The sequence below is a fragment of the Triticum aestivum genome, chromosome 3B (assembly GCF_018294505.1).
Source record: "Triticum aestivum cultivar Chinese Spring chromosome 3B, IWGSC CS RefSeq v2.1, whole genome shotgun sequence".
Taxonomy (NCBI): domain Eukaryota; kingdom Viridiplantae; phylum Streptophyta; class Magnoliopsida; order Poales; family Poaceae; genus Triticum; species Triticum aestivum.
The window spans coordinates 681,536,155-681,550,580 of NC_057801.1; the positions used below are offsets into that span (position 1 = coordinate 681,536,155).

General features: G+C 43.8%; 2 protein-coding genes across 2 annotated transcripts; one reads left to right on the forward strand and one right to left on the reverse strand.

The window, feature by feature from the left end:
• The first annotated feature begins 86 nt into the window (after positions 1 to 86).
• Positions 87 to 6,589, forward strand: LOC123066050 (uncharacterized). Its single transcript, XM_044489212.1, has 2 exons — positions 87 to 2,207; positions 6,275 to 6,589. Exon 1 carries the CDS (start codon positions 749 to 751, stop codon positions 1,808 to 1,810), a length of 1,062 nt encoding a protein of 353 aa, XP_044345147.1. The 5' UTR covers positions 87 to 748; the 3' UTR covers positions 1,811 to 2,207; positions 6,275 to 6,589.
• Positions 6,590 to 10,847: 4,258 nt separating this feature from the next.
• LOC123066051 (uncharacterized) lies at positions 10,848 to 13,750 on the reverse strand. Its single transcript, XM_044489213.1, has 4 exons — positions 13,449 to 13,750; positions 11,723 to 12,748; positions 11,410 to 11,568; positions 10,848 to 11,303 (listed from the first exon to the last, which is right to left on the reverse strand). Exons 1-4 carry the CDS (start codon positions 13,494 to 13,496, stop codon positions 10,965 to 10,967), a joined length of 1,572 nt encoding a protein of 523 aa, XP_044345148.1. The 5' UTR covers positions 13,497 to 13,750; the 3' UTR covers positions 10,848 to 10,964.
• Between the last annotated feature and the right edge of the window lie 676 nt (positions 13,751 to 14,426).

Here is a 14,426-nt window from a genome sequence, read left to right on the forward strand (position 1 = left end):
AGCCCAGGAAAAGGAGGGTGGGCTGGCAGGTATAAAAGTGGGTGAGAGGGAGGGGGTAGAGCAATTCCATCGTGTAGGGTTTCCCCCTTCTCCTCCCACACCGCCGCCAGCAGGCAAAATGGCTGGAAATTTGGGAAGAGGATATGGAGGTCCTAGATTCAATCGTGGAGGTGAAGGAGGGTTTGCTAGAGGGAGATTCAACTACAGTAACAGGGGGGTGGATGGAATGGAGAAGATATACTACAACTGACAGATTTGGCAGTTTTGGAAGAGGAGGTGGTAGATTTGGTGCTGGGAATGAGGGTGGCAGAGGAGATGAAGATGAAGACGAATTCGCCGCAGAAGGAAGGGAAGAAAATCTGATTTGGCAAGCTAAGACAGGAAAGAAAGAGGCAGTGGAAGATATGATGGGGAGAGCAAATGGTGAGGGAGACAGCTCTGGAATGGAGAAAGGTAAGGAGAAAGATACGATGATCCAGAAAGAGCAGAGTGCTCAGCAACAGCTACTGACCTCTCTGCTCTCTCAGTTAGTGCAAGGACTAAGAGGAGGGGAGAAAGAGATGATAGAAGGAGCGATTGGAAAATCTGTGGAGGTTCAGTCTGGTAGAGATGGCATGAGGAGAGAAGAGAAAACCAGAGATCCCATGCAGAAAGCTGACAAGAAAAGTGACCAAGATCCAGTGATGGAGATGAAGAAACAGGGGGGAGAGGCAACTGGCAGTTGAATTTAGATGAGGGCAAAAAAGGAATGGAGAGACTTAATAAACAAGTCTGTGGTAAATGCAAAGACCCAAGACACTCTACCAGAGATTGTAGAGTAGGACACTACTTGATATGTGGAAGGGAGAACCATATCACTAGTGAATGCAACTTGCTGAAGCAAATGAAACCAGTCCCCAAATATGTTGGATATGCTGCCAAAGGGCTGGGGATCCTATTGGTTCAAAGCTACAAAGATGTGCTTGTAGCTGAACACACAAATCCCTTAGGTGTGGTGATCATCAGAGAAGGAAATATCAATGAAACTGAACTCACAAAGGCTATGGAAGAGATGTTTTATTGGGGATGGCAGTGGAGAGTTAAGGAGTTTGGGGAAAATGGTTTCATGATGAGATTCCCCAATAAGGCAAAACTGGTAGAGATGGCTAAATTTAATGATTTCAATTTGCTGGGGACAGGGGTGGTCATTAAGGTCCAACCTTGGTCCTTGGACCATCAAGCAGTGGGGAAAATGCATACTGCCTGGGTTAAGCTGAGCAAGGTGCCTGACTGTTTTAGACACTTCTTGGGCATTTGTGAAGTTTCTGCTGCAGTGGGGCCTGTGTTGGAAGTGGACATGGATACAGTTAATGAAGAAAAAGTTAGGGTCAAATGTGGAATCAGAGATGTGGAAATAACTCCACCTCAAGTGGAAATCGCTGCCCCTGATCTACTCATGTTCAGAATTGGTGTAGAGGTGGAGAAGGTGGTGAAAATTGGCTGGTATAAAGAGGATAAGAGGAAAAATGAAAACACACATAACCTAGAAGATGGAGATGGAGAAACAAAAGATAGAAAGAGATTCAGGGTAGAAGATACTGAACATAAAGGCATTACACTGGGATGTTTGTCTCCCAAACAAAGTGAGGAAGTAGATGGAAAACTGGTCAAAATGAAAGCACAATTAGAAGAAAGCATGATGCAGTGGCAAGATGAGATGTATGCTGAGAGAAGGAAGTGGCAAAAAGAAAGTGACATCATGTTCAACAACATCAAGACCTTAGAAGAAGACAAAGCCAGACACAATGCATTGTGCGCTAAAGCTGAATAAAGAATTAAGGATCTTGAGGGCAATCAACAAGCAATACAGAAAAAGATCAATCAACAGCAGGAAGAGATCCAAAAGCTAATACAAGAGGATGTTGACAGGGAAAATATTAAATGGAGCTGGCTAATATGGATCTGGAAGATTATGAGAAGGAAACCCAACAAAAAAAGGGTGAATCAGAGTCTGGAAAATACAATGAACCCACTGACTATAATGCCGGTCGGGAATCAATTGGGACCCTGGGTGAAAAAAATGGTAGACTTACATGGAGCTGAGGTTACAGAGAAGGAGGGAGAGGAGAAAGAAGTGGAGATAAAAAGAAGCCTCGGGAACAAAGGAAAAGAAGACCAGAAAATAGAAGAGATGGCAAAAATCAGAGCCGAAGAAAGAGATAACTATGGTAAGAATTCTGTTTCTGAATTTCTCAACCCCTCCCTATTGCAAATTAGCTCCATGGTAGGAATTGATTTAGGATGTTTCATTGATATGATTGACAAAAATCTGGATATTATTAATAAAATGGAGAAAGCTAGAAGAGATATATATTTCCAAAACATCAAAAGAGAAAAAAAGATGAGGAGGAAAATTCAGGAGAAAAAGTGGAAGAATGCAGAGACACACCAGTATGCATAAATACTGGAGATGTGGATATTGATGGATTATGCTCTGATTTGGATCATTCTGATGCTGAGATTGGGAGCAACAATATAAAAATCTTAGAGGAATGTTCTCTGGAAAGAAAGGTGGCAGAAAAAGCTCACCAGCACTGAACTGTGTGAAGCAATCAATTGGGATTGGGGTGCTGAGAAGGAAAAAAGGGAAGATGACTGATTAGTCTCTAACCTAGGAATAATTAAATTGCCTGGATAGGATAGTAATTTTTATTGAGATCGTTATAAAATCAGAATTTACTCAAAAATGAGAGGTGTTTTTTGGAATGTGAGAGGCATAGTTCAAGATCACAAAAAAAGATATATCAGAGAAATGATCATAGATCAGAAATTGGATTTTATTGGGATTTCTGAAACAATCAAACAAGACTTTACAAAAAATGAGTTACATAATCTTTGTGGGGGCAAAAATTAACAATGGTGCTGGAATCCCCCCAGAGGAATGTCTGGTGGAATCCTAGTTGGCATTAATAAAGAGATGTTTTGATGTTGAACATATTGAAAAAGGACAATATTTTTTAAGAGTACTGCTATTTGACAAGAATATTAAAATGCATTAGAATTTAGTCACAGTTTATGGGGATGCATAGAAGGAAGGAAAAGCTAATTTTCTTGCTGAGCTAGCTAGATTATATCATGACAACCCTTTGCCCTGTTTGGTTGGAGGGGACTTCAACATCATTAGAAATGACAAGGAAAAAAACAAACCTATGCCAAATGGACAATGGTCCTTTATGTTTAATGCTATAATTGAACAAGCTGGATTGAGAGAACTACCTCTAAATGGGAGACAATACACCTGGGCTAATAATCAGGAGGATCCCACATATGAGAAACTTGACAGGGTGTTGATGTGTCCTGCCTGGGAAGAAAAATATCCAATTGACTATTCTACAAGCCTTTGCTAGGGAAATCTCTGACCACACTCCTTTGTTCTTAGACACAGGGGAGACACACACAATCAGATATACATTCAGATATGAAAATGCTTGGTTTTTGAGAGAAGGCTTTAAAGAATTGATGTATAAAACTTGGAATAAAAGATACAGAGAGAATGTGTCGGAGAGATGGCAATTAAGAATGAGAAATTTGAGAAGAAAAGCCAAGGGATGGAATAAACACATGGATGCTTGGTATAAGAAAATCAAAATAGAAATTATCAAAAAGCTGGATGAAATAGATAAGAGAGCTGAGATAATGGGTTTGACTGCTGCAGATAGAACTGAGCAGAGAGAACTTAGAAAGCAACTTAAAAGAATTATGACACAAGAAGAAATGAAGTGGATGCAAAGATATAAAGACAGAGAGATTACAGATGGTGATGGAAACACTAGATACTACCATGCAAAGGTAAATGGGAGGAGAAGGAAAAACAGAATAATTTCTTTGGAACAAGAAGAAGGGATCATAGAAGGAGACCGCAGCCTGATGGAGTATATTACCAAATTTTACAAAAATCTTTTTGGACACCCTGAAGAGTCTAACATATCCCTGAGAGAAATAGAAATGGAAAAAATAAATACACAGGACAAAGAGGAGCTATTGTCCCCTTTTTCCTTAGATGAAATTCATCAAGTAGTTTTTGGGATGAAAAGAAACAAAAGCCCAGGGCCTGATGGATTCCCTGCTGACTTTTATCAAGATTTTTGGGATCTGGTTAAGTGGGATCTGAAAGCCTTGGTTGATGGGCTTGCTAAGGGGGAAATCAACATTGCCAGACTTAATTATGGCATTATTACCCTGGTCCCTAAAGCCAATGATGCCAAACAAATTCAAAAATTTAGGCCTATTTGCTTATTAAATGTGAGTTTCAAGATTATTACAAAAGTTTTGATGAACAGACTGACCAAGTGTGTTTCACCTGTAATCTCCAGAACACAAACTGCGTTTATTAAAGGGAGATACATTATGGAAGGAGTGGTTATTCTACATGAAGCTTTGAACACTTTTCATAGAGACAAAGAAGATGCTCTGATTTTTAAAGTTGATTTTGAAAAAGCATATGATAAAATTAAATGGCCCTTTGTTATACAGATGTTAGAACTAAAAGGTTTTCCAGATAAATGGTGTGATTGGGTAATGGAGACTATGAGAGGGGGACATGTAGGAGTCAAGGTTAATGATGAAATTGGCCCTTATTTTAAAACGTATAAAGGTTTGAGACAGGGAGATGCTATGTCACCATTGCTTTTTGATGTGGCTGCTGATGCCTTAGCTATTTTAATGAATAATGCCTTAAAATTTGATATTGTCAAGGGAGTCCTTAGTAAAGACGATAATAAAGGAGTAAATATGCTACAATATGCTGATGACACTATCTTTCTGATCAAAGATGAGGTGGAAAGTGTAAGAAACCTCAAATTCATACTGGGGGCTTTTGAACACATGTCAGGTCTGAAAATAGACTTTCATAAGAGTGATCTGATGTTGTTTGGAAAAGCTAAAGAAAAATAATTTCTATACCAGGAAATATTGACATGCAAAATGGGAGATTTGGCCATCAAATATCTAGGTATGCCTGTATCAGAGACTAGGATTAGGAACATACACTGGAGTTGTGTAACTAACAAAATTGAGAAAAGATGTGGGTGTTGGCAGGGGAAACTGCTAGGATCTATTGCTGGTAGGATCACACTGGTGCAAGATTGCCTGACGAATATTCCTTTGTTTATGATGTCCTTCTATGCTGTCCCAAAAGGAATCATTAAAAAAGCTGATTTCTTCAGGGCAAGATTGGTTTGGCAAGAAGATGAGAATATTAGAAAATACCATTTAGTTAATTGGAGGGAGTGTTGCCTACCCAAAGAGGTAGGGGGGCCTGGGGATTCTCAATTTGGAGGTGATGAACATAGCTTTGATGGCTAAATGGTTCTGGAAAATGGAGACAGAAGAGGGGATGTGGCAAGATGTTCTAAAAGAAAAATATAGAAAAAATGGATGTCTAGCTCTAGTAGAGAAAAAAACTGGAGATTCTCAGTTCTGGACTAGTCTGTTGGAAATTAAGAATATCTTTTATAAATTTGTGAAGAAAGAACTTGGAGATGGGAAAAACACTAGATTCTGGGAGGATACTTGGGTGGATGACAAGCCTTTAAAAGATGCCTATCCTAGAATTTATGATATTTGTTTCGATCACAAGATTACTGTACATGAGGCCATCCAAAAAGGATGGAAGGGTTTCAAATTTAGGAGGACGTTGTATGGGGAAACTTTGGAGTTGTGGAATACTCTAAAAAGGAGATGTGAAAGAATTAAAATGAACGAGGGAAAAGATAAGATTATCTGGACCCTCACTGCTGATAATAAATTTTCTGTGAGATCTTTATACAAGGAATTGATTACACTAGGGCTGAAATTTCCACAAAAATACCTGTGGAAAATCAAAGTTCCTGCGAAGATAAAAGTCTTTCTGTGGTAAAAATAAGAAGAGTATTTTGACTAGGGATGTCCTACTCAAAAAAGGGTGGAAGGGGGGGGAAAGGGTGTGTGTTTTGTGGACAAGATGAATCAATTGATCATCTGTTGTTCACCAGCTCTGCGGCTTCCTTGCTTTGGAGCTTGGTTAGATGTGTATGTGGTCTGAAGACCATTCCTTTAAATGTTAAAGATTGTTTTGGGGGGTGGGTAAACAAATTTAGCAAAGAAGACAAGAAAATGGTGATGGTTGGGGTTTCTGCCTTATTCTGGGCAATCTGGAAAAGTAGAAATGCAATTGTATTTGAAAAAAAGGATAAATGATCCTTTTCATATAATCAAACTAATGAGTCGATGGTTGGTTGATTTGTCCATTTTGCAGATAAAGGAGCCATCAAGAAAAATGCTGGAACTGGGTGCAAGAGTACTAGAACGGGCAACAAATGAGGTGTACACAGCTGGGCAAGGGTGGCGGATCAACGTGGCGAGGCTCCCTGGATGAACGGCTGCGACATTTCCATGTTGTTGCTGCTGCTGTTCTTAGTCTTCTTGTGTCTATTAGCTCTTAGTTGTTACTCCCTCCGTCCCAAAATAAGTGACTCAAAAGTGAGTCAACTTTGTACTAGTTACTTTGTTGTCTCTCTTTTATGGTTTGTGGAAGACTTGTTATGTGCTGGGCCTTGCTGGTCCTTGAAGTTCTGGATGGCTGCAGCCCTTGTTGGCCTTTTGGTGGGATGTATGTTGTGCTGGTAGCTGGACTTGTTATGTAGTGTCTATTACTCTATCGCTGTAAGGGTGGTTTTCAATAATGAAAATCGGAAGAAGGCAAGCCCTTCTTTGATAAAAAAAACTGGCTAACAACGCCGCTCCCCGGCGCAATGTCGGAAGTTCGATTGCGCGTTTTTGCCATTTGCCAATGGGCAGGCCTGTTATGCCGCGCCCTTCAGCGAAGGAGCTCTCCTCCCGAGCGGCGCAATAGATGCACTAAGATGCTCTATTAGAGCATCTCCAATAGCCGCACAAAATGAGCGCCGCGCCGCGCCGTAAATTTGGCCTTTTTAGCACGCGCGCAAGCGGTAGAGTGGTTTCAGCCGACGCGCAATAAGCGCGCGCGGCATATAGAGTTGTGCACGCAGTCCGAATTGTCATCACGCGCTGTGTATTTGGTTAGCCCGCTTCCGCGCGTGGGACACTCGAGCACTCGCGCCGCGCCACCTTCGCCCTGCACACGCCGCCGTCGGCGAACTGGCCTGATGGACGCCCGCGCCGGCACCCCCCTCACCCCTTCCTACAGCCGCGATCACTCCGCCATCTAAATTGTTGGAATGGAAGAAGCACTTGTTTTTTTGGACACATCTATGTTCAATGATACGCAAAAGGAGTATGTAGAGTAAACTAGAAAAGCGCAGCGAAAAGCAAAGGCACTCAAGTGTGAGTATCAACGCGCCGTTAGTACGACGCCGCTGGTGAATTCAAACTACCAACATGCGGGCTAGACGCTGGTGAATTCAGACTACCAACATGCGGGCTAGACGCTGTTAATCTGTGATAGCTAGCAGCGTACAAAGCGATCATGGAAATAAGGAGCCACAATCGCTCGTCAGCCAAAACTTTCGCTCTCACACACGGCCCCTCCTTCTGTCCCAACAACGGAGTGGTGCTAGCTGCCCTCACTTGACTTGTAGCAGGATGCCAGATCCCGATGGCACCGCTAGGGCGATATACTTGGGAATGGCCTCCTGAATAAGGCGTATCTAAAACGGGTCGCCATCGTCGTCACGGCTCCATATCGTCTCCAGCGACATAAGGCGAAGCACGCGCGCCTTCTCTAGGATGTGGAGCACGAGCTCTAGGGAAGCAAAGTCTGCATCGAACCCGATGATGATGTCATCCTTTAGGCTATGGTGCGGGAGCCCTTGGTGCTTCCTGAAATAGCCACCCGCTGGCTGCTGCTGGTGTTGTTGCCGTCTATATCTTCTCGCATCGAAAACCAGTGCACCATGCATCACCTACAGACATATACAAGCAATGTGATCTGCTAGGGCCTCACGTCGAAAATTGAGATTAGGATTTGTCACTCCGTGTATCGAAGAGGTATCTTTGGGCCCTCTCGATAATGCTCATCACTATAAGCCTTGCAAGCAATGTGACTAATGAGTTAGTTGATGGATGAAGCATTACAGAATGAGTAAAAAGACTTGCCGGTAACGAGATTGAACTAGGTATGATGATACCGAGGATCGAATCTCGGGCAAGTAACATACCGATGACAAAGGGAACAACATATGTTGTTGTGCAGTTTGACTAATAAAGATCTTCGTAGAATATGTAGGAGCCAATATGAGCATCCAGGTTCCGCTATTGGTTATTGATCGGAGATGTGTCTCGATCATGTCTACATAGTTCTCGAACCCGTAGGGTCCGCATGCTTAATGTTCAATGACGATTTGTATTATGGGTTATGTGTTTTTGATGACCGAAGTTTGTTTGGAGTTCCGGATGAGATGAGGAGTCCCGAAATGGTCGAGAGGTAAAGATCGATATATTGAAAGGTTATGTTTGGACACCGGAATGATTTCGGAAAGGTTCGGACATTTTCCGGAGTACCGAGAGGTTACCAGAACCCCCCGAGGGATTAATGGGCCTACATGGGCCTTAGTGGAAGATTGGAGGTGGCGGCTAGGTGGTGCCCCCCCCCCCATCCCAAACCGAATTGGACTAGGGGTGGGGGCGCGGCCCCCCTTTCCTTCTTCTCCTCCACCTCTTTCCCCTTCTCCCCTTATCCGGAAAGGAAAGGGGAATCCTACTAGGACTAGGGAGTCCTAGTAGGAATCCCCACACTTGGCGCGCCCCTAGGCCGGCTGCCTCCTCCCCTCCTCTTTTATATATGGGGGCGGAGGGCACCCCAAAGGCACATCAATTGTTCTCTTTGCCGTGTGCGGTGCCCCCTCCATAGTTTACTCCTCCGGTCATAGAGTCGTAGTGCTTAGGCGAAGCCCTGCGTGGATCACATCATCAACATCGTCACCACGCTGTCGTGCTGACAGAACTCTCCCTCGACCCTCTACTGGATCAAGAGTTCAAGGGACGTCATTGAGCTGAACGTGTGTTGAACACGGAGGTGCCGTACGTTCGGTACTTGGATCGGTTGGATCGTGAAGACGTTCGACTACATCAAACCGCGTTAACTAAACGCTTCCGCTTTCGGTCCACGAGGGTACGTGGACACACTCTCCCCCTCTCGTTGCTATGCATCTTCTAGATAGATCTTGCGTGATCTACGAGGGTACGTGGACACACTCGGTGACGGTTCCAAATGTCATTGCGGAAAGGGGTTAAAAAACCTTTGTATAGCACCTTACGGTACCAGTGCCACCTCTTTGCAAAATATTGTTTTCATATAATTCCACCTATTATCTGCTCCTGTTTTATATTTTGTACTGCCTTTTGAACTCGTTGAGGCTAGATCGTAACTGAAACATGTAGGATTATAACATGTGCATCAACTATACCTTTCTTACCTTGCTTTTGGTATATATTTTTATGTTCATGCTCTATACCATTAATTTTGATACCAACATTACCCCCCTAATAGTTTGCATACTCAATCAATCCATTGGTTGGGAGATCCCTTAATCCTAAACACCTACATAACAAAAAGCCATTTAATTTTATCATATGCCTTTTTAAAATCCACTTTGAAAATTAGAGCACTCTGTTTTAATCACATGGCTCGTGTAAGATCATCACAACTTCCATGATATATCTTCCTTGACAAAGACAGTCTAGATTGGAGAAATAACCTCCCCAGCTACTCCATTAAGTCTATTCGTAACTCATAAGTACTTTTGTAAAAAATATGCTCACATTCAATGGTGGAGCTTCGTGAGGGCGAACCTGGGCCATCATCCCCCAGCAAAAATGTTTTTTTACTACCCCTATGTATTAGCCCATAATGCCCAGTAATTATTTACCACACCTCCTCCTGATGCTTGCCTTGGCCGGAGATGAACGAAGTGAACCAGTTAGCCATCGACCAACTCAATTTCGCACTTGCGACCGCTGACGGCTGACGCCTGAGCATGGGGGTGGGGCACCGGCGTCCGGCGGACTGGCTGCTGTGGCTTGTCGGCTTGGAGGGCGGCCGGTTAGGGATTCAACTTGGACTCTCACTGGATCCTCTGCTCCTGCCTCCTGAGTTGTCTCGTCGCCGACGCGGAAAACAACGGTCAATGCCAGTGAGCAGACTGCCCTTGCTCCATCTCTATCCTCTCTGGAAATAGTGGAAAGTTGAAGTATTTTGATTGATTGATTTTGCGGCTTCTTTCATCTTTAGTTGTGGAAAATTTTAATTAGGTCATGGATTTGCCAATTGGATTTCGTACTAAACAGAAAATTTCCTTTTACAAACGGACGTAGTGAAGGTTAAGGGGAAAACAATTGATGCATTAAAAAAAGTGGTGATTTAGTTGAATGTAGAACTGATGAACCAACAGCTATGAAGATGTTCTTAGGAATGGAGAGCTAATCTGTAGTGAACTGAATATTCCATGGTTAAATAGTACTCACTCCGCCCTGTAAGTTTTACATCCAATGTGAGTACATTGAATGTAATAACGTCTTATATTATGGGACAGAGGGAGTATTTAGTTTCTTTCGTCATGGGGAAGGTTATACATCTAATTAATATTAGAAATGTATTTTGTAAGCTAATGTGGACAACATCAATATATATATTATTATCTAAGTTTTCTGAATTTGCAATGTCTAACTTGTTGTATTCGTATTTTTATTAATGCAAGTTTCGCCCCTTCTGGGATTTCTTTAAAGCTTCGCCACTGCTCAAAGAAGACATATGGGTCTAAATTTCTAGATCTGATTGGCCTCTTTAGTCTTAGGCACCAATGTAATAATACCATAGTTTGGCCTAGAGATATCCAACTCCCCTTTATGAAAATAATCAGAAAGAGAATTTAAATCATATTTAACCAAATCCCAAAAGTGATGATAAAACTCAGAAGTGAAGCCATCAAGACCAGGAGATTTATTGTCGTTCCGTTTTAAACACCACCTCACTTGACTTGTAGCAGTATGCCAGATCCCGATGGCACCGCCGGGGTGATATACTTGGAAATGGCCTCCTGAATAAGGCGTATCATAAACGTGTTGCCATCGTCGTCACGGCTCCATATCGTCTCCAGCGACATACAGCGAAGCACGCGCGCCTTCTCTAGGATGTGGAGCGCGAGCTCTAGGGAAGCAAGGTCTGCATCGAACCCGGTGATGACAACATCCTTTAGGCCATGGTGCGGGAGTCCTTGGTGCTTCCTGAAATAGCCACCCGCTGGCTGCTGCTGTTGCTGTTGCCGTCTATATCTTCTCGCGTCGAAAACCGGTGCACCACGCATCACCTGCAGACATATACACGTAAAAAAATCTTAATAATAATGGAAATTAGCAAGCTACTACTTACGTGCTAGTGATAGTATGTAGAACTAGCTGCTAGCTGCTACGTACATCCAACGAAAGCGCTTCGAGGGTAGGCGCTGAGTCGAGAAATGGATAGAGGAAGAGAAAATCGTCTCTTCCATGTCGCCCCGGCATGTAGAATTCGAGTTTCACACGCTTCAGGTGACGGAATCTGTTGCCGCTGCTGTGTGGGGAAGTCATAACTACCTGCAAGTCCTCTTAGTCATTAGTAGTAGTACTACACTGCATGCGTTTATTCTCTTACTAAATCGTATTTGCGTGTAAATAAATAGTATTTGTATTTGGTATTTGGGTTGGATAAGAAGAAGAAGAAAAAGAAAATTTGAGTTGGAAGACAAACCTTGATGTGCCGTACTAAGGTCAAGGATAAGGTCTCCAGGCGCGGCATGAGGTGCGCTAGGCTTAACAGCTGAAGCCGCGATGACTCGGTGGCTTCAGATTCGGCAGGGCCAATCAGGTGCTCGAGGTCAAACTCCGCACTTGTCACCCTGAGGGCGGGTCCAACTGACCCACAAAGCAGGGTTCCCGGCATGTGTCGGCCTTCAAACCGCAGGGACTCGATGGAGGAGTCCGATATGTCGATCTCCCTCATCGACCAGCAACTTTTCACCACAAGAGTCCTCAGTTGCTTCAGACGATCAGGCGGCACCTTGAGGTACGCCAGGTCCTCGCAGCGCTTGAGCTTCAGGCTCTGCAGTTTATGGCACGAGTAGAGCAAGTCCCCAAGGTCCTCCCCGGTGACGCGCACACTCGACAGAACCAGGGTCACCAGGTTGGCCAGCTCCGGCATGGGGGCCCGTATGCTTCCCATCCGGAGGTAGAGGTGCTCCAACGCGTCGGCCGCTGCCGTCCCGGCGGAGAGGAGCGAGCAGGGTAGCTCGTACTGGAGCCTGTCCGGGTTGTAGCAGCCGTGAGGGAGAAAGTCGAGCCTGAGGCGCCTGGTGGTCGTCGACGTCAGGGCGAGGCGCACCCAGCGATCGACGCAGCGAGCGTCCTGCTCCCGCAGGTAGGCGAACTTGATGGTCAGCGCATCCAGTGCCGCGTCGCTGCGGCGTCGCGACATGATGGCATCCACGTGGCGCACAAAGCCCCTCGCGAGCTTGTCTCGCTCCCGCAGCACAACGAGCACGTCGTCTTGCTGCTGCTGCTGTCCGAGGATGACTGGGGGAGGCATCAGGCTGTCCTCGCCGGTTTCATGAGGAGCGGCTGCTTCCGGTTCCGGGTGCTGTCGTCGGAGACGGAGCGTCTCCTCATCGAACGTTAGACGAGGGTACCTCCCCCAAGCCCGTAGGAAGGCGGAGCACGAGGAGGACACACGAGCCGCGTCCCTCATACCCAAGCACGAAAGTACCCTGCACAGAACGTCCTGCATGCATGCATGCTCCGCCGTCAGTAAACAGTAAATATAAAATAAATAGTAAATAAAAATTTAAAATCCTTACTTTTTTTTAGGTGTTCATGTTAGTGTAACAAGCGTGCCTGACAATTTTAATATCAAATGGGATAGCCTTCACGCTATAAAAAACAAAATAAAATGCAATATTTGAAGGTAACGTTTGGGGTTTGATTTGATTTTTGCACAAGTCAAAATGCTTAAGCATGTAACATCTGAGTGTGACAATGAACATATCTAATTTTTCTTAATTTTTTATATTTCCAGAAAACATTTTTAACACGCAGAAGCATATGCTCCCACGACCACGAGCCAAATTGGACTTTCGCAATATAGGCCGACTATTCATAGGTTGCCTTAAAAAGCGTTTGGAGTAGGTCGCCTTTTTTAATCTTTGAAAGGCTCATCTTTTTTAATCTCTGAACCTCCCCTTGGCACCAGATTCCTCTAGCGAGCCCATCCAGACAACGAGAGTCACATCCGAAACAAACCAAACAGCAGCATTGCGGGCTGTTCGAGGCCTTGCACCCCACGCCTCGCTGCACTAGCCTTTGGGCTTACCGCCGTACGTTTCCTTTCTAATTTGACTTACCCAATTGCAAATTCAGGCAACTAACGTATAGATATTGAAATATGACACAATTGGTGAGTATACGGCGTGATGTATACGTACCTCTGGAAGATCTTCAAGCATTGCGTCAACCGGATGATACGACTCCATCGTTCGAGCTCACCGGAAAATTCTGGTTTCACAGGCCGGACCTTATATATATATATAGTTATTAAGCGAAAAATCTCGGATCGTGCTGGAATCCGAAACACTGTAGGACTTCCCGACGTATTCGGTAGTTGAAATTCTAATAACAGTTTGTCCCCGAAAACACTTTAAAAACAGAATATTATAACACGGAATGAACACGGGGGTGCAGAAAACTTTGCCGAAGACACGTAACTTATGCCTCTCTTTTTTTAATTTCTTCTCTTGTTTCCTCGGTGGTACAAATTCATGCAGGGGATGTGCATATATATGCACGAACCGGCCCGAAGATCACCTAAACCTACTCGTACTTGTTCTGGACTTCAAACCGGACTCAGCTTGTTCCATATGGCATGCAAGCTAATTCCAACGTAAACCTTTAGTAGATCTCAAAAAAAAAAAAGTAAACCTTTAGTAGATGTCAAAAAAAACATAAACCTTTAGCACTATTTTTTTCCGAGAAAACTTTTGATCTATTCATTTTCAATCATGTTAGTACAACGAACACCAAAAATAATAAAAATTACATTCAGATCCGAAGACCAACTACCATCACCTACAAGTACTGATGCGGGCACTACCGGAAAAAGTCCTATAGGTGAACTATAAATAGTGGCCGGCAGGACAGGCCACCCGCCACTGTTACTTTTCCAAAAGAGCGGTGGCGGGTACCTGGTCATGCCTGTCACAGTTACAGGCATACGTTTTTGTGAAACGTTGATTCATTTCCGTTTCATCAAATTTTTGTCACTCCATATGTCAACTTTGTAAGCAAAGTTCATGCCAAATTTCATTTGCTATGACAATATTGTTTAATTTTCTTACATATGACAAGTGCATGGGTTTTGAAAATGAATGCCAGCGTTTTGATGAAACGTTCATTAACTTCCATTC

Excerpts from the sequence above, each read along its gene's own strand:
- LOC123066050 (XM_044489212.1), top strand. The coding sequence starts at position 749 with ATGGAGAGACTTAATAAACAAGTCTGTGGTAAATGCAAAGACCCAAGA.
- LOC123066051 (XM_044489213.1), bottom strand. The coding sequence starts at position 13,496 with ATGGAGTCGTATCATCCGGTTGACGCAATGCTTGAAGATCTTCCAGAG. Across the intron at positions 11,569-11,722 it reads CCTTAGTACGGCACATCAAG|GTAGTTATGACTTCCCCACA; the intron begins GTTTGTCTTCCA and ends GAGGACTTGCAG. Across the intron at positions 11,304-11,409 it reads TCGAAGCGCTTTCGTTGGAT|GTGATGCGTGGTGCACCGGT; the intron begins GTACGTAGCAGC and ends ATATGTCTGCAG.